The sequence below is a fragment of the Mesoplodon bidens genome (genome assembly GCF_964165515.1).
Source record: "Mesoplodon bidens genome assembly, chromosome: 1".
Taxonomy (NCBI): Eukaryota; Metazoa; Chordata; class Mammalia; order Artiodactyla; family Ziphiidae; genus Mesoplodon; species Mesoplodon bidens.
In genome coordinates, this window is record NC_138176.1 from 227497501 (window position 1) to 227519436 (window position 21936).

The 21936-nt window shown below is 42.5% G+C and overlaps 1 protein-coding gene across 3 annotated transcripts in view; it reads right to left on the reverse strand.

Moving 5' to 3' along the window:
• TMEM154 (transmembrane protein 154) overlaps positions 1 to 21936 on the reverse strand; it is a 45031-nt gene that overhangs the window by 13092 nt on the left and 10003 nt on the right. Inside the window, exons 2-6 of one of the 3 annotated variants that reach the window (XM_081242448.1) lie at positions 9313 to 9570; positions 9184 to 9222; positions 3183 to 3210; positions 1927 to 2012; positions 19 to 79 (exon numbers count right to left, since the gene is read on the reverse strand). In XM_081242448.1, the coding sequence (XP_081098574.1) occupies positions 19 to 79; positions 1927 to 2012; positions 3183 to 3210; positions 9184 to 9222; positions 9313 to 9570 (472 nt within the window). Of the gene's footprint in view, positions 1 to 18; positions 80 to 108; positions 459 to 1926; positions 2013 to 3182; positions 3211 to 9183; positions 9223 to 9312; positions 9571 to 21936 lie in introns of those variants that run through there. The other 2 variants (XM_081242450.1, XM_081242449.1) reach the window with 2 other exon arrangements.

Sequence of the window (21936 nt, forward strand, 5' to 3'; positions counted from 1 at the left end):
GGTAGAAAGTAGAAGTACCTTGGGTTGCTGTGGTTTGGTTCCTTTTCTTCCTCTAAAGTAGGTAAACACTCATAGTTGGCTATAGGACAGAATAAAAGCAAGCTCATTGTTAGTCACTAAAATTCTGGTTTTATCTACAAAACTCGTGCACTTGAGCATCACATTTCTCGGATCTGTATGGTTAGTTGTGCAGAAATGGCCTCACCAGGGAGTGTCAGAGGTTAAAAGATTAATGACGGCAAGGCTCTTGAAATGGAAAAAGCACTAACAGCACAGATACAAGACTTCAACGTGCCTCTGGCCCCACTGGAAAGGGCACAATTCATCACTGCTTGGTTATTCAGTCCCTGAAGAACACCACTGGGGCTCCAAAGGCTAGAATCTGCATGGATCAGAGTAGACACTGGAATAAAACGGCTTCACCCAAGGTCCTGATGTGTCTGCAGAATGATTTCAGTCTGGAGGCACAACAGGAAAGAAGCAGGTAAAGTGGGGAACAGCCGACCTTGTTAAAGTCATCAGAATTCTCTCCTATTACACGACTGCTGTTTTCAAGGGGGAGAAAAATCCACTGGATCTATCACCTAAGTGTCAAAGCCACTCTCTGCTTTAGTTGTCAAATGGAAATGCATTTTTCCAGATTTCTGGTTTTAGTGAGTGTAACAGGATCATGATTTTATATTACAACTACCTCAGTCACAAAAGGAAATACACCAAAATATTAAGAGAGATTGGTTCTGGGTGGTGGAACACTTTTTTTCTTCCTCTTTTTTTTTTTTTTTTTGCATTTTCCAAATTCTACTGTGTACGTATATTATTTTTATAAACTAAAAACAACAAAATGAAACTACCTTAAGGACTATCTCAATGACCCACCCCATCCTCAAATGCTTTACAGAACCATTCTTCCCTCAATATTGGACTATGAAAAACTGTTCAAAATTGTACAATTTAGTTAAATGGTTCTCATCTTTTGGAAAGCTCATCTTGATGAGCCTCTGGTACAAAAATTCTAACACCAAGCCTCTGGATTTGAGAACTCCATTGTAGATTGTTGAATCTGACAGCTCCCAGGGTATTTTCTTTAAAATAAATGTTAAAAATACAAGTGATATGATCATATAAATAGTAGATTGTATTAATTTAGCATGAGCATTAAAATAATTTATTGATTTTTTAAAGGAATCAAAAATAGAAAAAACAGCGGTCATCATTTTTAAATCTAAATGTTGATTTAATGAAAAGGGACATATACTACAATTACTGCCAGATATCAATTGGAAATTAAGTTATAATTGGATATTTATATTACTATCTCTATTAGTGCTGTCCACTAGAACTTTCTGCAGTGAAGGGAGTGTTCTAGATTTGCACTGTCTGATATAATAGCCGTTACCCACAGGTGGCTACTGAGCCCTCAAACGGTGGCTGGAAGGAGTAAGGAGCAAAGTTTTTAATTTCATTTAATTTTTTCAATTTTAAGTTAAATAGACATATATGGCTAGTACCTACTAGACAGACAGATCTATGTAAACCATATTTGATAAAGTTTTATATTTATATACAGATTAAAATCACAGATCTCTAGATTCTATAATATATCAGATAATGCCAGATGGTAACTTTTTCCAGATAGTTTGGTTTCAAGAGATTTCCTTGCTCGAAAATAAGATCATTTTCAAGAAGAAAAAGCCCACTTGAAAAACTTGTGCAAAAATACGAAAGAGTGGCAACAATTGATGCAATAATTAAACTGCATATTTAAGGATGGTCAGGCCCCCCGCTTACTTCGTGCAAGTGCCAGATGTAATGTGGCTGGGCTCACAGGGTCCCTCCAGGACTCATGGCATAGGTACAAAGTGGGGGCAGCCTTCTCTTACCAGAGAGCACAGAAAAAACCACCTTAGGTTATTCCACACCACATACCATTTCTATTCATGCTGTTCATCCACTTATCAAGCTCTTCCATTTCTATTTCCATCACAGAAGGTGTGTCTTCCTCAAAAATAGGGCTGGAGAGAGAAAATAAAGAGCTTGTTGGAAAAAACAAAACAAAAAACAAAACCAACATGTGAGATGTGTTAAATTTCGTTTGAGGAGCGCCTAGCATGTTGACCGTTGGCTGTGAGGAAGACGAACCTGATTCAGTGTCTTACACTGCAGGGTAGGCTGGGGGTTTGCCCTATTCAAGAGGACCAAACTCTAATAGGAAAAAAAGGCAAAAACGAAAATAAACAGTCATCCATTACTGATGATGGGCTGAAAGGCAGCCCGGGAGACTCTGCTTCTCCGGAAGGTACCCAGCCCGAGACTCCTCCGGGGAGTTGCCACATTTAGCATTTTAGCCTTGCTCAATTTCACTTCCCTTTCTTTGGGGGTTTTTGATCAGTGCTCCAGGTCCAGAGGCCACGGTCAACAGGCTACTTTCAACACCTCGCCTTTCCATTCCCAGGCTTTCCTGCCTTGAAGAAATGGAGCCCTTGTGCTCAAAAATCCACCGTCCTCCCTGGCCGGGGCTTAGCGCGCGGTTCACGGGAGAAGCCCAGGTTAATGTAGGTGGGGTTGGGGGAGGGGACCACCTGCTCTGACCGCTGTGCTGCGTAGGCGCCACCCTGCAGAGGAGGCCAGCCTAGTGTCCAAATAACCGGGGTGGGGGGGGGGAGGACAGAGGTGGTGGTGACATCGCCCCAGGCCACTCCTCCGGGTGGCATCCTCTCTTCCTCTCTCTCCTCCACCCCCTCCCGCCACCTCCATTCCTCTTCTCGCCCCCTCTCCCCACCACGCACTGCTTCTCAACATACAAACCTCAGGCTTCTACCAGGGCTCCCCTCCCTTAATAACCAGCTAAAGTCTCTTCCCTGGAGATAAAATTTTTAATTAGAATAAACGAACGGATGTCCTTGAAATACACCCAGCGTCAGCATACTCAACCAACAATGCATTTGGAATCAGTAGCAGTCAGAAAAAAAAGTTCTTTTCTGAGCAAAGGACCTTGCCCTCCTCTCAGATCTCCCCTGGGGTGAGGTGTGGGCACTCGGGCACATCCTCCTGGGGCTGGGGAAGCCAAAGGTCCCCGGAAGGGGTGTCAAACCCAAAACTCTTGAAAAGCTGGCTCGCTAATCCGTTCATCCCCTGACATCCTGGCCCATCCCAAGCTGGACTGGATGCAGTGGGGAACTTACAGTTTCATGTTTTCACTTCCCAGGTCATCTAAAAGAGAGTAAATATAAAAGTCATTTTAACGTTCAGTGTGTGTAACAACTTTTTATTTCCAACAGCTGAAATCTCCTCTACAAAGAGAGGAAATTACTTCACGTAGATAACGTTTTGAAAGGAGCAGTAGTTAACCTCTATGTCAAACAAGGTCAGACTGCCATATTGAAATGAGGTCCCATCCACGTGAAAGCTGTTCTTTTAGATCTGGTGGTCCTCTGAGAGCGCTCCCTTCACAGCGGATGTCCATCCCTCTTGACTATTTTTACCCATAGGAAGAGGAAAAGAGTGGTAAGATGGAGAAAGGAGGAGTTGAATAGAGGGCTTGTTCCTGGGCCCCCAGATGTGCCGGTTCAAACCACTGCTATCTCCTTGCAACACAAAAAACCAAACGTGACACTGTCCCTTTGTCCCGGAGTAGGACGTGGGTTATCAATCACCGGCTCCCCCGGGAACGCTCCTCTCGCCCTGCTCTTTGTGTGGGTGGATCTCTCACAACCTTCTGGTCTCAGTGAAACCAAGTCCCCCCTAAAACCGAAGGTCCCCTACCAAGTTTATGATTAATCTCTCTATCCAAATCTTCATTCTCCTTCTTGTTCCCTCTGACCTCAGTCCTGTGCTAACTGAGCACTAATCAACCAGAGTCAGATGACTGAAACTGCTGTTATCGCTAACATCGTTAATGTACTAAAATTGCTGTTGCAGATCTCATCATTAAAGCACAAACTCAGGTTGTTTCTCCAGGGCAAGTGGTGCTCACAGACCCCCAGCCATGGACCACCTCGTCAGAGAATCGTAAACCAGAAACGTCCTGACTCCTAGAATCACGATTAAGAAATGTCACAGAAATGTCACAAGACGATGATTAATCGCAGCTTCTTTGTTCTTCTTTAAAAACACCCTTAACTCAGTGATCAAGTTGGACTGGATCTGAGGCTTGTCTCCCACCCCCTTGCTTGGCGCCCTGCAATAAATCCTTCCTTTGCTGCAAACTCTGGCTTCCTTTGCTGTTTCGGAGCCTGGCTTCCTGAACCGGGGGCACTCGAGCCCTTTTCCCAGTTACATCAGCTTATACTCTTTCCTCAGAGAGGCCTCCCCGACCTCCTCTGTCTGAAGTAAGGCCCATCTTTCCTACTGCTTCCCAGCTCAGATCCTCATGTGCTCCTTCATCGTGTCTGCCACAATTTGTCATTGATCAGTTTCTCTGTTTAACTCTTTTTTGTCTGTCACTCCCACTAGACCATAGCTGCCAAAGGGCAGGGATCATGTCTGCCTTGTTCATGGTGGCATCCCCCAGCCCTGCCCCATCCAGCTTGCACGGTACCTGACAAACACCCCATAAATATTTATTGAATAAATGAATAGGTCTTAACCTGGAGTGTCCAGCCCTGGGGTTAAATTCGTGCCCAATGTTTTGGTTTTAGCATCCTCATAATAGTGAAACTTCCAACAAGCCTGCTTTTTGTTGCTGTTAGTTGAGGTAAGTCAGGTAACAGTTTGCAAAATGGCTTGAATGCTGACCAGACTCCAGATGAACACGGGCAAGAATCAGAGCCCAGTGGCCAAACTCTGTTTCGTTTGGCAGGGGAACCAATGCACCCAGAGAAACGAGGCAGTGATGGCCAGCAAGTGGACAGCACCGCCCCACTGCACCTTTTATGATGTGAAAACCACTGAGAAGCAAACCACTTTGTAGAGGTCCACCGAATAGTCAAATGGTCTCCATCCTTAGCCATCAGAGGCCTCCTTTGTCTGGCAGGCAGAGGTGCAGGTCCTCAGCAAGGGAACACAACCAGCAGGCACCTGGAACTGAGCTCCTGGCAGCCGGGAGCTGCTGTAATTTCCTGTGGGTTGGCAAGCTCTAATGGCACCGCTAACCCAGGAAAGTTGGGCACAGATGTCAGTTTCATGCCATCACTGCTTCCCTGCGAGGGGCTGTAGGTTGGGTCTTCCTGCCTCTCGGTAGGAATCTGAAGCTTCCTGCAGGTGCCTGACTCCTCAGACACTTAAATTGGGGAAAGGGGAGTATTTTCATCTCATTTTATATCCATGCATTTTTCATCTAAAATGTACAGGCTATTTCCGTAAGGGATTTTACTATCAATAAAACCCCTATACAGCTGAACCTCCCTTACAGGTGACTCATAAAAATGCCCCTGTTTTGTCCCTCCCGCCTTCCCCTCCCTCTTTCCCTGCTTAATAACCCCTACAGCCCCACTGTCGAGGGGGTGGGGATTTATCTTTCTAATCTGGGTGCCCGCAGGCTGCGCGGTGAGCCAAAGCCAGCCCTGCATGCGGATGATAGAAAAGTTTAAAAACCCATTACAAAAGTGCTCCAGATGCACCAAACGCGAAGCTCCTGTAATCAGTATTCAAAGCGAGCAAAAAGCCTCCTGTGGCCTCCTCTCCCCTGTTCCACGGCCATTCCCCCTGCCCCGGTCGCCATGGCAACGGGAAAACATCTGGGAGAGCGCCCGGGAGCCGAGCCTTAAACTGGGGGGGGGGGGGAGACCGATTACCCGTCCTCAGCGATCAGGCGCTGCCCGCTCCACTCCACCTGGCTTCTGTCTCCTTATTAATAGCCACCTACTCCTTCTGCACCGGGAGGCAGACGCAGGTCTCACACAACCCACGACCCGCACTTGATTCCATTTTCCCTCCCACAGCCCTGCCACTTCCTGTCGGCCTCCCCACTCCCTCCGCCTCCTTCAGTTCCCCCCTGACACCCACTTAGCCCCACTTAGCCCCCTGCTGGCTAGACTCCCGGGTGCAGTTGACGGTAGGATTGCAGGGCAGGGGTGGGCACGGGGGACCCAGCAGGACACCGGCTCGCTTATCTGGTTTCTGTGCTAAACAGTGAGTGAGAGAGTGTCTTTCTGGAGCTTGAGCCCAGCCAGGTGTCCTGTAGTTAAAGCCTGTTTAAAGGGATGCTTTACTGCCAGCTGTTTCCCCTGCAGCTCTTTCCCAGAGATGCAGCACATCAGGACACTTAATAAATGTTAAATAATAACAACTGCAAATCTAATGCCTGCAAGTCTAGGGAGAAGGACAATAGCACATTAAGTCACTGCACAGTCTTCCCTTTCCTGGACAAGGAACCGACAGGCCCAAAGAAAAAAGGTAATTTCCAAACAGGTGAAGTGTTCTTTCTACAAATATTGGCCAAGTGCTCCCCGGCTGTCAAATTTAAAGACATTTCTTGGTGTGGAAGAATACAGCAGGCTCTATTCACCTGAGGACAGAAACAATGTGTCTATTCCTAACCGGAGACATCACCCATGCCCTCCCACAAAACATTCCTTTGGGAACTTTCCAAGCAAAATGCTGTTCTGACCCAGTACGACAGATTTATTTTTCCTGGAAAAATAAATTAAAAATATATTTAAATCAAATTCTGTTCATTTAAATATATTCTCCTTTTATTGACTTGCATTATAATGCTAAATATGAATGGGGGGACTTCAGTGGGCAGTGGTTGTGAACCTTTTCTCTGTCAGTCTGTCTGAAGAGAGATTCATCAGTTAACCATCTGAATCTATATCAAAGGAGTATTATTCTATTTAATAATCTATATTAAAGTAAAAGAAAATATTCCAATAAAGCACTCCTTACCAAAAACTTTGGTGATAAGCACTTGCTTTGAAATTCTAAGTTTTCCATTTGTGTTTTCTTAAAGTGAGGCATATTTAAAGTAAAAACGATATGCCAATTTGTATTAAGAATAATGTGCAAGTTTACTTTTACCTCTGAGAATAAGTGTTCTCTAAAAAAAAGTTCTCACATTCTTTCATCAGCTCATTCCTGCAACACATTTATTGAGCACCTAATATATGTGTTGGGCTAGGCATTCTGTTAGATGAAAGGGATAATAATTAGCTGACACAATATGCTGGGTACTGTTTTTTCTAAGTGCTTTTTTTTTTTTTTTTTTTTTTTTTTTTTTTTTTTGCGGTATGTGGGCCTCTCATTGTTGTGGTCTCTCCCATTGCGAAGCACAGGCTCCGGACGTGCAGGCTCAGCAGCCATGGCTCACGGGCCCAGCCGCTCCGCGGCATGTGGGATCTTCCCGGACTGGGGCACGAACCCGTGTCCCCTGCATCGGCAGGCGGACTCTCAACCACTGCGCCACCAGGGAAGCCCTCTAAGTGCTTTAAAGAGAGGAATCCACTTAATTCACGCAACAACTCTATGAGGTAGGTGCTGAGTTTGCCCATTTGACAGATGAGGAAACTGAAGCGGAGGTCATAGAGCTAGGAAAGGCAAAACCCAACTAGGCAGAGTATTCCAAAGTCTGTCCTCGCCACACTATTGAAAAAGTTCTTAGTTCTCTTGGACCTTAAAGAGAACATAACCTAGTAAGAAAGAGAGACCAAAAAAAGGCAAGTCACCAACTTATGCCAGTGTAAATACTGTGCACAATAAGTGTGAACAGTCAAGAGGTGGTGATTAATGTTGCCTGGGGTGTGATTACTCAACTCTTCATAAAAACTTTAGAACTGGGCATTGAAGAAGGGGGTGGCAGTTTGCCAAGCAACCAAGAAGGAAATTCCAGACAGAAGACATAGCATCAATCAGGCATGGAGACATCAGGAAAGGGAACAGCAAATACTGCCTGGACCGTGTCTGAGGTCAGTTCTCACTTGTGAATGGCTTTTGAATTTTGAGATTCTCCGAATAAAATTCAGTGAAAAGTCCCTTTCTGGATTTAGAGCCTCAGAGCATGACCATTTGACTAGTCAACCCCGACCTCTCCCTGACTCTATGACTCCATTAGGTAAGATCAGCTATAGGCTAGGGTTTGGGCAGGAAATTCTTACTTTCCCTACTTAAAAAAAAAAACGGGTCCAGGCAGCTCTGTTTGCTTTTTCTCTTTCTCTAGCTTACAAAGGAGCTCCCACGTGATGACTGTTATTCGGTCACCCTGAAATTGCAAGCAGTGGAGAAACATATGTATCTTCTACTTTCTTGGAATCTATTACCCTGCCATGAAAGGTAATGCTCTTCTCTGCTTCCTTCCCAGCTCGCATTTGCCCTACCTGCCAGCATAATGGAAAATGACCATTTACAGCTGCACAAGAGCTTAAAGCCTCTCCTGGTACAAGGATGGTGAGGGGGCCTGCAGGCCAAGGGCATGATCTCAAAGCCAGAGGTGCCCTGTTAGTGGATGTGAGGTACACAGAGTGAGTTTTGTATGCACATATAAATATGTATCTTATCACCCTCGAGTGATTCTTGGAATCCCTAAAGGCTTCAACTTGAAAATCTAATTGGAGTCACTTTCACCAGCACAAGCCAAAAGAAACCAAGTCTGCTTCGGACTCAGAACTATCCCGACACCTAGTATTTGATAGTCCTGGCATTGGAAGTGAATCCTCTCAGAGTGTATCTCTGACCCCAGGAATGTTCTATCAGATTAGTTTTCCATTGATGATAGTCATCTTTAGCCGATCAAGGGTTTCATTCTAAAAGTTAGCATAGCTTTAATAGGAATAAGAACCATACTTCACCCAGGCCTTTTCAAGATTAAGTGAGGATGGGGCATGGGGGAGAAAACACTATCTGTGACAAAGCACAGATGGAAGAATCCTCTTCTTGTGGCAATGAGCCCAAGGACTCCAGCCTTCCCACCCTGCCCGCAATCTGACCCACAGCTTCACCAGCCTAACTGTTTCCTCCAATGGTCAGGAAATGTTACGTTGACCTATTGGCCAAAATTACACAGGGCCCTCATCTAGATTAGATACAGAGATGGCAGCTGTGTATTTTAATTTTCAATTTAGGCTGAAAGCATTCTCTCTCTCTCTTTTTTTTTTTAAATAGGAAGGAATATGGCATTTCTAAACTCTGGAAAACTTCATTGAAACAAGTCATTCATCACGTATTATTTTATGTAGCTGCTTCACTTAAAAACCTCTCGGTTTCTTTTCCCACACCATCCCAACTCCAGGCAGGTGTTAGGATAATACTTACTTGTCTGTAAAGCACTGTGAGATCCTTGGCTAGAGGGCTCTGTGTGGAAGCAAAAAGTATTGTGTTTTATCAGTTATTCATTAACATATGAAGCAGTTTTCTGGAAATGGGAACAGGCAAAATATTTACCTTGTTTATTCCTTTTTCTTTTACGGTATACTACAAAGAGTATAACAGATAAAAGTAGGACGGCCAATAAAATCGATGGGATCAACCCCATTAATATAAACTGTAATTGGCCTGCACCTTCATCAATAAGGGTATAACTCATACTGACAGTGAATATTTCTGTGGTCACCGCATCATATACGTTTGGAGTCGTAACCTCTTCATCCGAGCTTCCCATGTCTGTGGGCATTTCTGCTGACAGTTCTGTTTCCTCCATTTCTGTGGGAACACACACAAAATTGAGATTGTCATGGAGACAAAGTTAGTATGGTATGTTTTCAATGATTTGAAATTTATCCTACATGCATCCAGTGATAAACCTGATCCACTGGCTTTGGTCTTCCAGTTCAGTGTGACACAGAATACTATTGATGGAACATAAATGGGGCTCAACCTGGGAGGATATTGAACACGGATCAGAGCCCAGAGATAAACCTCCCACAAAGGCAGGCAGGTTAGACGCACTTAAGCCAAGGGCGTTGAGAAGCTTTGTTGTGTCACGGGCGATATTCCAGGATATCCTATAGGGTATTTTAATAACATTTCTGAATAAATCTAAATTCCCTTTTACTGAGAGTTAAGCACTTGCCACGTAACAATTTTAGGTAAAAGGATTGCACTGTGTCCTACTTTTTTTTTTTAATAAAAGTTTACCTACCAATGGAAAAGAATACTTTGAAATCAGGGTGACTGATCAGATGTCAGTGTAGGCCTCAGTTCTGCAGAGAACTAAGTCGCCTCTGAAGTGATCCTACAGAAATCCTCCTGGACTCTAAATAAAAATATAATGTGTATCTCATTTGTAAAGTGAAATTCTCAAGGGGAAGTTCCCTTAGAAACTAAGGAAACTGCACCAATATTTAAATTTATTGAATAACATGCATCTTTAGAACTTTCCCTATTAATAAGCTATACGCTGGTTTATTCTGTTGGGACTTCAGATTGTGTTCGAAAACATCCGTGGTTCATCACAGGATAGGAGAAGACTAGTAGCTAGATGATTATTTGAAATATCTTTCCTCACCTGGCTCTGTAGTGACCATGGTCAGGAGAGCCCAGGTGTTCTTCCCATCGTGGTACAGTGTTGCCTATCATTCAGGTGGGGTCCAATGAGAAAACCAGCATATGAGCTGAGGCTACAGACAACTTATCCAATGGGATAATTTATGTGAAAGTTCTTTCTAAGGTGAAAGTTACTCTGCAAAGGAAGATGTCCACTTCCTGAAGCCATGTTCAGGCATGTTAGGCCACCACCCAGAGGGTGACTGACTGGGCATGGCAGGGTCAATTAGTCCTTAGCTCTCCACATGACTGCATGACAATGATTTATAAAAGTATTCCTTTGATCACAGTCTAACTTTTCAGTTATATAAACACTTCAATTTCTCCAAAGACCAGGGGATCCACTTGGTAATCATATCTGTTAGTGCCACCCCAAACCCTCAGAATCAATTACAAACTGCAGAGTCTAAGTAACTGGTGTTCTTCTCGTGTATATACTGAAAGCAGGATTAAAAAATATCTATCACTTATTGACCTCTGCCTTCAGGGTTAAGTGACTTTGCCCTATATTTATGTCTTTGAAATAAGGTAAGTCAATGACGTATTCACACATTTGTTAAAAGCTTTGATATATCATGTATCACCCTGGACCAGGAAAAGATATTTGTCCATCAGGACAATCTCCTCCTTAAAATCACCCTGCTTGCAGATCTACTGGGACCAAACAGCACTCTTCACTGGTAACCCAGGCCAGCAAAGACTGGATGCATTTGGGGGGGACGGGTGGGCAGTGGGAGGAGCAGTGGCACACACACAAATGCAGTTGGTGACAATGGCCCTATTCCTTGAAGTCAGTGCTGATGGACCTTCCTCCAATAACCAGACCTCCTTTTTATTTCTTCTGTTTATTTACTTCTGCTACTGCTATAGCTGCTGCTCTGATTTCAAGTTACCTTTTCAGATAATTTACTAAGACCCAAGCCCTGTGCTCTGCCTTGTACCCAGATTATCTCATTTTGTCCCCACCATTTTTTCAGATAGAAACTGAGCAGGGAGCTTATACAACTAGCACACAACCACAAAGCTATCACAGGGGAGTGAAGATTTAAACCCAGGAGGGGTGATTACAGAACCTGAGCTTGGAACCTCACACAATATTTTCCTTCCCATCAGGCAGGAATGGAATGATTACAAATCATGAAGTGGTAACCAAGAGAGGGAAACTTGTGTTCTCGCCCCTCAGCCTACAGGAAGGTGGATTTCTGGCACAAAGGCAATGAGGGGCTCTCACTGGACTCTTGCTAAGCTCCTCAGCCCAGGCAGCTGTGAGCAGAGCTGCCCAGAACAACAGGATCTTTCCAGCCTCTCCACGGAAGGCGAACAATTTCCCAGTAGAACACTCAGAGCTCTGAGTCACACCTGACCTGTTGCCCCAGAAGAGGAGAAAATGGGAAAGGAAATAAGCTAGCAAAAATAATGAGGGTGTTTGGACAATCAGGCATGAAAGAGAAATGGAGAGAAGCACACAGATGGTCCTGGGTTGTGCACATTTATTTCTCAGCACAAGGGACAATGCTGGGCACAGGTGGCTCTTAGTGGCATTTTGGAGTGAAAAGGACTGGAAATTTTCTCCACAATATCCCTCTTACACACACCCTAACATATGTTTTCCATGTTAACCATCATTTACTCTCTCTGATTCTCTAGTGGCTATTTAAATAAATGACAGTCAAGGGTTCTCTGTGTGTGTTTTATTTTTCTTTATTCTGCAAGCCTTCATCTCCAGACACTCCTGTGACATCCTTCCTCACGTCCCTCCCTTCCCAAACAAGACCATAATAGCTCCAAAGAACAAATAACAGTCATTTATCAGATGCTGGTAGTATATGCTAGGTAGTAGGATAAACATGCACCATCTAACTATCTTCACAACAAGTTCATTGTTCACAGTACAAATAAAGAAACTGAGTCTCCAATGTCTCGCCCTGTGGTACAACCCTGATATTTACACTGTCAGCTCTACTGATACAGAGTTCTTTTTAAATTTTATTGAAGTACAGTTGATTTGCAATGTTGTTTATTTCTGCTGTACAGCAAAGTGACTCAGAGATATATATATATATATATATATATATATATAATATGTGTGTGTGTCTATATATATATACACATACACATATAATATATATATATATTCTTTTCATATTCTTTTCCATTATGGTTTATCACAGGATATTCAGTATAGTTCCTTGTGCTATACAGTGACCTGGGAAGAGCCTCTCTCGCCTCCAACCCTCCCTTTCCTTTTGTTGTTTATCCATCCTATATATAATAGTTTGCATCTGCTAATCCCAAGATCCCAATACTTCCCTCCCCCACTCTCCTCCCCCTTGGCAACCACAAGTCTGTTCTCTATGTCTGTGAGTCTGTTTCTGTTTTGTAGATAAGTCCATTTGTGCCATATTTTAGATTCCACATATAAGTGATATCATGTGATATTTGTCTTTTTCTGACTTATTTCGCTTAATATGATCATCTCTACATCCATCTATGTTGCTGCAAATGGCATTTCATTCTTTTTTATGGCGGAGTAGTATTCCATTGTATATATATATATGCCACATCGTCTTTATCTATTCATCTGTTGATGGACATTGAGGTTGCTTCCATATCTTGGCTATTGTGAATAGTGCTGCTGTGAACATAGGGGTGCATGTGATATGTAGGGCTTTGAAGCTGTGTTCCCTTGAGCATAGGTGCCAGTGACGGTGAGGGTTCTAGTCACTTAGTGGTTATGGAAATTTGGGCTCAATGTTCTAATCTGTACAACTAAGGAATGAGACCCAAGATCCCATTTATTTCCACATCTCTATGTTGATTCTAAAGCATTTATCTTGTTTTTAATTAGACTTTTTGAACAGGCACTACACACATGGCACTAAGCTCAGAGAAGACATTTCACTACACCCTTTCCCCAGCCACTCAGTTTCCCTCCCCAGAGGTAACCACTGTTTCTGCCAGAAAACTCTCTGTATATACAAGTGTAAGTATCATTTCCTGTTTCCTTTTTTGACACAAATGGTAGCAAAATTTAGATACTGTGCTGCCCCTTGCTTTTTTCACTTAAAATTAGATCTGGAAGATGATTCCTTGTCTGTATACAGAGAGCTGCCTTTTCCTTCCATTAGTTGTATATATCACAACCTATTCCTATTGGTGGGGACTTAGGTTATTTCTTCTGTATTTGTGTTTGTAGGTTATTTCTTTTGTGTTTCCCATGATGTTGCCACAATCGCCCCTGCACACCTGTCAGCTTGCACATCTGCAGTGTATCTCCAGACTGGGGAGGGGAGGTTGGGTGCAGCACCAAACTGCTCTTGGGGGGTCTGCCCTCACAACTGCTCCAAGACAACTCCAGCCAGTCCCTGCGCAATGAGAATTGGCAGAAACTGAGTTGGAGAAGGGCTGGGTACGCAGGGGGTCTGTGATGGAAAAGTTGAAAATGTTGGGCATCAGCCCAAGAGTTTGTGCCAAGAGCATCAAATGTCATCAAAGCGAGAGCCGGAAAACCAGGGCGGGCCAGGCATCTCTAACCAGGAGCGAGTCGCCAGGGGGACAGGAATCCCAGCTGTGAAAACGCTGTGTGTCCCACAAAGGCCCACGCTCAGGCCTGGCGTTGGTAGTTTGCTATTTCCTCCGTCCTCCGCCCACTCTGTTTTCCCATCTCTAGACTGATCTATTCTCTGCTGCGCAGGAGACTAATCTGTCCGGTATAACTTCTTCATTTTGTCTTCTTATCTAAATGTAGACATATTTCATGGAAAAAGGGGTGCAGCCAGGGGTTGGGGGGTGGTAAAACTGAAGAAGCTGCAGAAATAGGGAGAGGACCAAGCGTAGGAGCAGAGAGAGGCGCGGCAGCCAGCCAAGTGCACAAGAGGAGAAGCAGAAGAAAGGAGGAGGACCATGGCTGAAAGCAGAGGGGCCCTGTCAAGGGCAGTGGGCGTGGCTTTGAGCCCCGCCTGCACTGCTGTAGGGGCTCGAGGGCGGGTCTGCCGGCACCCCTCTTCCCTCCAGGGGCCTTAATCACGCTCTCTCCAGTGACCCCAGTGCAAACCTCCCGGGATTCTCCCTTCCACTCTCTCTCTCTCTCTCTCTCTGCTCAGATAATGGAGCATTAATAGGAGATAATGGGAGTGGTCATGTGAGCGATGAAATTAAGCTGCAATACTTCCCTTTACTTTTAATCCTAAAATCCTAAAATGGCCAGATAATTAACTGCACAGTGTAGAGAGTCACTTGAAAACGACTATTGACAATATCCATACAAACACAGCTGGGATGCGTATTTCACACATCTGGCGGGGACCCTGGGAGGGATCCTCATAAGTGGGAAAAGAGGGAAAATGCTTGAGGTGAGCCTGGCAGCCCAGCAACCAGGTGGACACCTCGCCCCTTTGTCACCGCTCCGAGCATCGTCCCCCAGTGGAAGTGACTCTGTTTCTCGGTGAAGCAAACTAGCTGACTTCTCTTTTTGAAAATGGAACAAATGTGCGACCAAGCTCTAGTTCTTAAAGTTAAAATAAAAGTCTTATATAGCAACTGCAAGGTTGCCACACTGATATTACAATGTAAAATAAAACAATGAGGAGGGAATGTTATTAAACTCAGAATATCGGGAAGCATGTTGGACCTCAGTCAGACGCTCCATTCTTTCACTTGTTATGTCGACTCCATACACAGATTGTTGAAACCATCTTATAACTCAGGTAGTGAAATGAAGAAAACACGGCAGGCGTCAGGTATTCAAATGCTGTCCTGCTCGGTGGAGAAACTGGATTTAATAAGGATTTCAAGATGCTCAAGAAACCAAACCCAAGAAGCCTGCCCACTTTCCATTCCCCCGTACCTCTGTCTACAGCAAAGAGTCAGATTCATGTTAGAAGGAAGAGATCAAACCAAACCAAGAAGTCCTCCAGTGCTTCTCAGCCTTGGCCGTACATTAGAGTCACCTGGGGCCTCCCAATGCCCAGGGCGCATACCCAAACCATTACATCCGAATACCTGGGGGTGAACCCAGGCCTCAGTATCTTTTACAGAGTCCAGTGTGCAGCCAAGGTTGAGAACCAGGGCTCCAGACCCTGCCCACTCCTGGCCCTGCCCTGTCTACCCCTCTTTCTCTCTGTTCCTTCTTGGTGAACTGGAGGAGAATTGGGCCAGGGTTTTGGATCCCAGCTCCCAGCAGATGCCCACTCTATCACAAGAACACAATCATTTAAAAATCATCACTGAAGCCTTGAACCCCTGACAGCCTCTGGCCGGGATATATTGAGAGAGAGCTGTGACAATTGTACCTTATTATTCGAATAAGTTTGAATAAGAGACTTATTAATAAGAGAGATTGTGCTGGAACTTAAAAACCACGTCTCCAGCAAAGGTCACTGCTGGCAGAGCGGCTTGGAGGTCTGAACCAGCAGTCCACCCACATTAGTGCGTTCCAGAATCATCGGGAGGGCTCCTCCCACACACATGGCTGGGCGCCACCCCCAGAGCTTCTGATTTAGCAAGTCTGGGATGAGGCCAAGAACTTTCACTTCTAACAAAATGCTGATGCTGCTGGTCTGGGGGCCATACCTGGAGAACCATGGGTTTGAGTGGCCCAAACAATCTCATGGAGTTGTGTTTAATTATCAGTCATACCTATTGCTGTTCACGGCACTTACTGTGCACCAGCACTATCTGGTTTTTTAAGCTCCACCCAAATCAGTTACTTGAGGACATCTGAGGTTGTGGCCCTGAGCAACAGAATGTTTTTAAAGCTCCCTAGATGAGTCCATTAAGTATTTATGCTGGGTTGAAAATTACTGAGTTAAATCATAATTCAATTGACTTTAATTTTCTGTTATTCATGAAGATAGTCCTATTAGCTTTAAAGATGACTGGAGAATCCTACACAGAAAGAAGCCTTTGGGAGCAAAATTAATAAGGTATATTTTGGCATTGAAATTGGAAGGAAAGAGTAAAACTGTCACTATTTGCAGATCACATGATACTTTATATAGAAAACCCTAAAGTCCCCACCCCCAGACTATTAGAACTAATAAATGAATTCAGCAAAGTTGCAGGATACAAGATTAATATACAGAAATTTGTTACATTTCTCTACATTAATAATGAACTATCAGAAAGAGAAAGTTTTTAAAATGCTGTTTAAAATGGCATCAGAAAGAAGAAAATACCTCAGATTAAACTTAACCAAGGAGGTGAAAGACCTATACTCTGAAAACTATAAAACATTGATGAAGGAAATTGATGATACAAAGAAATGGAAAGATATCCCATGCTCTTGGATTGGAAGAATCAATACTGCCTAAAGCAATCTACAGGTTTAATGCAATCCCTCTCAAAATACCCATGACATTTTTCACAGAACTAGAACAATTAGTCCTACAATTCATATGGAACCATAAAAGACCCAGAATTGCCCAAGCAATCCTGAAGAAAAAGAACAAAGCTGGAAGCATAACCCTCCCGGACTTCAGACTATACTACAAAGCCAGAGTAATAGAAACATGGTATTGGAACAAAAACAGACACATAGATCAGTGGAAGAAAATAGAGAGCCTAGAAATAAACCCAAGCACCTATGGTCAATTAATCTATGAGGAGACAAGAATATACAATGGAGAAAAGACAGTCTCTTCAATAAATGGTGCTGGGAAAACTGGACAGCTACATGTAAAATGATGAAATTAAAACGTTCCCTCACATCATATACAAAAATAAAGTCAAAATGATTTAAAGACCTAAATGTAAGACCTGAAACCATAAAAGTCCTAGGAGAGAACATAGGCAGAATACTGTTTGACATAAATTGTAGCAATATATTTTTAGACCTGTCTCCTAATACAAAAGAAATAAAAGCAAAAATAAACAAATGGGACCTAATTACAGAAAGCTTTTGCACAGCAAAGGAAACCACCTACAAAATGAAAACAGAATCTACGGAATGGGAGAAAATATTTGAAAATGATATGGATGACAAGTGGTTAATACCCAAAATACATAAACAGCTCATACAACTCAGTATCAAAAAACAAGTAACCCAGTCCAAAAATGGGCAAAGAACCTGAACAGACATTTTTCCAAAGACATAGACATGGCCAACAGGCACATGAAAAGATGCTCAATATCACTAATTATTAGAGAAATGCAAATCAAAATCACAATGAGATATCACCTCACACCTGTCAGATGGCCATCATCAAAAAGTCTACAAATAACAAATGCTGAAGAGGGTGTAGAGAAAAGGGAACCCTCCTGCACTATTGGTGAGCATGTAAATTGGTACAGCCACTGTGGAAAACAGTCTGGAGGTTCCTCAAAAAACTAAAAATAGAACTACCACATGATCCAGCAATGCCACTCCTGGGTATGTATCCAGAAAAAATGAAAATCCTAATTCAAAAAGATACATGTACCCCAATCTTCACAGCAGCACTATTTACAATAGACAAGATATGGAAGCAACCCAAGTGTCCATCAACAGATGAATGGATAAAGAAGATGTGGTATATATCGGGGGGGCCAAAAGGTTCATTCAGTTTTTTCCTCAAGATGGCTCTAGTAGCACTTGGTTGTCTTTAACTTCATTCGAAACAATTTTGTTAGATCGTATAGTGACAGTTGTCATATCAGCATGCATTTAAAAAAAGACTTATCAAAATTGGTGAATTTTTGTGTAGCCATTTTAATATTGAAGATGGAAGGAAAAAAGCGACATTTTCGGCATATTATGTTTTATTATTTCAAGAAAGGTAAAAATGCAAAAGCACAAAAAGATTTGTGCAGTGTATGCAGAAAGTGCTGTGACTGATCAAACGTGTCAAAAGTGGTTTGCAAAGTTTCATGCCAGCGATTTGTTGCTGGACGATGCTCCACAGTTGGGTAGACCAGCTGAAGTTGATAGTGATCAAATCAAAACAATGATTAACAACAATCAACGTTATACCACGCAGGAGATAGCTGATATACTCAAAATATCCAAATCAAGCATTGAAAATCATTTGCACCAGCTTGGTTATGTGAATTCCTTTGATGTTTGGGTTCCACATAAGTTAAGCGAAGAAAACCTTCTTGACCATATTTCCACATGCGATTCTCTACTGAAAAGTAATGAAAACGTTCTGTGTTTAAAACAAATTGTGATGGGCGATGAAAAGTGGATGCTGAACAATAACGTGGAATGGAAGAGATCGTGGGGCAAGCGAAATGAACCATCAACAACCACAGCAAAGGCCAATCTTCATCCGAAGAAGGTGATGTTGTGTGTATAGAGGGACTGGAAGGGAGTCCTCTATTATGAACTCCTTCTGGAAAACCAAATGATTAATTCCAGTAAGTGCTACTCCCAATTAGACCAACTGAAAGCAGCACTCGATGAAAAGTGTCCAGAATTAGTCAACAGAAAACGCAAAATCTTCCATCAGGATAATGCAAGACTGCATGTTTGTTTGATGACCAGGTGAAAACTGTTACAGTTTCGCTGGGAAGTTCTGATTCATCCACCTATTCATCAGACATTGCACCTTCGGATTTCCATTTATTTCAGTCTTTACAAAATTCTTTGAATGGAAAAAATTTCAATTCCCTGGAAGACTGTAAAAGGCACCAGGAACAGTTCTTTGTTCAAAAAGATAAAACATTTTGGGAAGATGGAATTATGAAGTTGCCTGAAAAATGGCAGAAGGTAGTGGGACAAAAGGGTGAAGACATTGTTTAATAAAGTTCTTGGTGAAAATGAAAAATGTGTCTTTTGTTTTTCCTTAAAGAACTGAAGGCGGTTTTTGGCCCACCCAACATATACAATGGAATACTACTCAGCCATAAAAAAGAATGAAATTCTGCCATGTGCAGCCACATGGAATCACCTAGACAATATTAGTTTAGTGAAATAAGTCAGACGGGGAAAGAAAAATACTGTATGAGATCACTTATATGTGGAATCTAAAAAATAATACAAATAAATCTATAGGAAAAACAGAAACAGACTCACAGATACAGAAAACAAACTAGTGGTTACCAGTGAGGAGAAGGAAGGGGGGAGGGGCAAATTAGGGATATGGGATTCAGAGATGAAAACCACTATGTATAAAATAGATAAGCAGCAAAGATATATTGTACAACATGGGGAATTATAGCCATTACCTTGTAATAACTTGTAATGGAGTATAATCTATAAAAATACTGAATCATTATGCTGTACACCTGAAACTAATATAATAATGTAAATCAACTATACTTTAACAACAACAACAAAAATTGGTGCATGTACCTGTCAAGCAGTCTATCTCTTCAACTCTGACATCTTTTTTAAAAAATCAGTTGTTCAGTATCTGTGACATCTGTGATGTGGCCAGGGGTAAAACGGGAATACAAGAGGAACAAATGACATTACCAGACTCCCCAGGCCCAAGCTGGGCTGCAGGAGGATGACTGTGCTGATGCAGGGGGTACTAACGCCGAGTGGAAGGACCACCTCCTCGGTGTTGGGGTGCTGGCGTGGACCAGACGGTGCCACTGGGACACCATCCTGCATAAGGCACAGGGGAAGCTCTGAAGGGTTCTGCCCTTTCTCTAGTTTACTCGGTTTTGAAACAGTACTATGAACTGTTAGTTACCTGAGATGATTTCCTCCCTGTACCTATTTGCTTATTGTCTGTGTCCTCCTCTGTTCTGCTCTGTATCCATCTCCAGCCCCGGGAACCGTGTCTGCTGTATGGTTGCTGTTCACTGAACAGCTATTTAGGAAAAAGGCCAGATGAGTCAGAGGTAAAGTGCTAGACAGGCCTCTCGCCTTTTTATCAAGAGACTGATATCTTCCTCCCTCAATCAACCTAACCCCCTTCCAGGAACACACACAGTGTGTTCTTAGTCACAGAGAGAATAGGGATCTACGGTGGTTTTCTCAAAAACTTATCTGAATTTTAAAGAAAACACTGGGAAATGAGAGGAATTGTTTAGTGAAAAGCTAAGAATCTCTAATGATGAAATTTCACGTTTCTAGCTTTTTGGGTTTTCTTTTTGTTTGCTGGTTTTGGTTTTGGTTTTGGAATCAGGTGTGTCACAGGGTTCCCCATGTGTATAGTCCAGGCACCTGAACTCTCTCTGGGGAGCAGGACTAGCGGGGGTGGAGGGACTGTTATTTCCTCTGTAAGCTCTGTTGTATATGTAAATAAATGCATCTGACCATTTTTATAAAGTGAATATGTTCACTTAGTATGTTTTTTCTGACATTATACTTGAAGACAAATAAATAGTTGGGTGAACAGGCTCAGTGCAAAATCAGCGAAGGTTAATGGCAGATTGTAAGCACCGAAAGGCAGTTTAGGTAAAGTGGTGCCTGTGTTTCATACACCCTTTTTCTTCAGCCATCAGATGACTAAAAGTGACAATGCATTATGTAGAAAGATCATTAAGAAATGTCTCTTTTGCTTATTTTGAGCAGGGTCATCTGATAAAAGGCTTTCATACAATAGTCCGCTCTGGAAAGCATCTGTGAAGCACCATTGTGTTTTACCCCATTGCCTTGAGAAGCACCCTGCAATTGCAATTTACTATCAGATTACAACATGGCTCTCATATGATATCACTCATATGTGGAATCTAATTTTTAAAAATGATACAAATGAACTTATTTACACAACAGAAACAGATGTACAGATATTGAAAACAAACTTATGGTTACCAAAGGGGAAACGTGGTGGGGAGGGAGAAATCAGGAGATTGGGGTTAACATACACACACTACTATATACAAAATAGATAACTAACAAGGACCTACTGTGTAGCACAGGGAACTCTACTCAATACTCTGTAATAACATATATGGGAAAAGAATCTTAAAGAGACTGGATATATGTTTATGTATAACTGAATCACTTTGCTGTACACCTGAAATTGACACAACATTTTATATCAACTATACTCCAATAACATTAAAAAAAAGAAAAGAAAGGAAAACATGTCCCACCATGGAGGCCCACATGCTCAGATGCATTTTTCATTTTATACTTTTTATTTGGTGTCTTTTTCAGAGAAAGCTTGCTTGTTTCTAAGCAGACTTGCCCAGACCCTAAGGCTGTCTTTGGTTTGAAGTTACTCACCTGGAGAAGCTGCATTTTTGACCATCTGAGTACCTTTTCAAACACTGGAATCCTATCCTGGCCTGTCAGTACCTGGCAGTTTTAAGAAATGTATATATTTTTATGACACAGAATACACTTTTAACATTTAAAATTTCTTCCTACCATCAGTGGGATGATAGATACAAAAGTACTTTATTTTTTTAATTTTTATTTTATATTGGAGTCTAGTTGATTTACAGTGTTATTTTCAGGTGTACAGCAAAGTGATTCAGTTATACATACACATACATCTATTCTTTTTCAGATTCTTTCCCATATAGGTTATTACAGAGTATTGAGTAGAGTTCCCTGTGCTCTACAGTAGGCCCTTGTTGATAATTTTATATATAGTAGTGTGAAAAATAGCTTAAATTGAAAAAAGAAATATTATTAAGTGATAG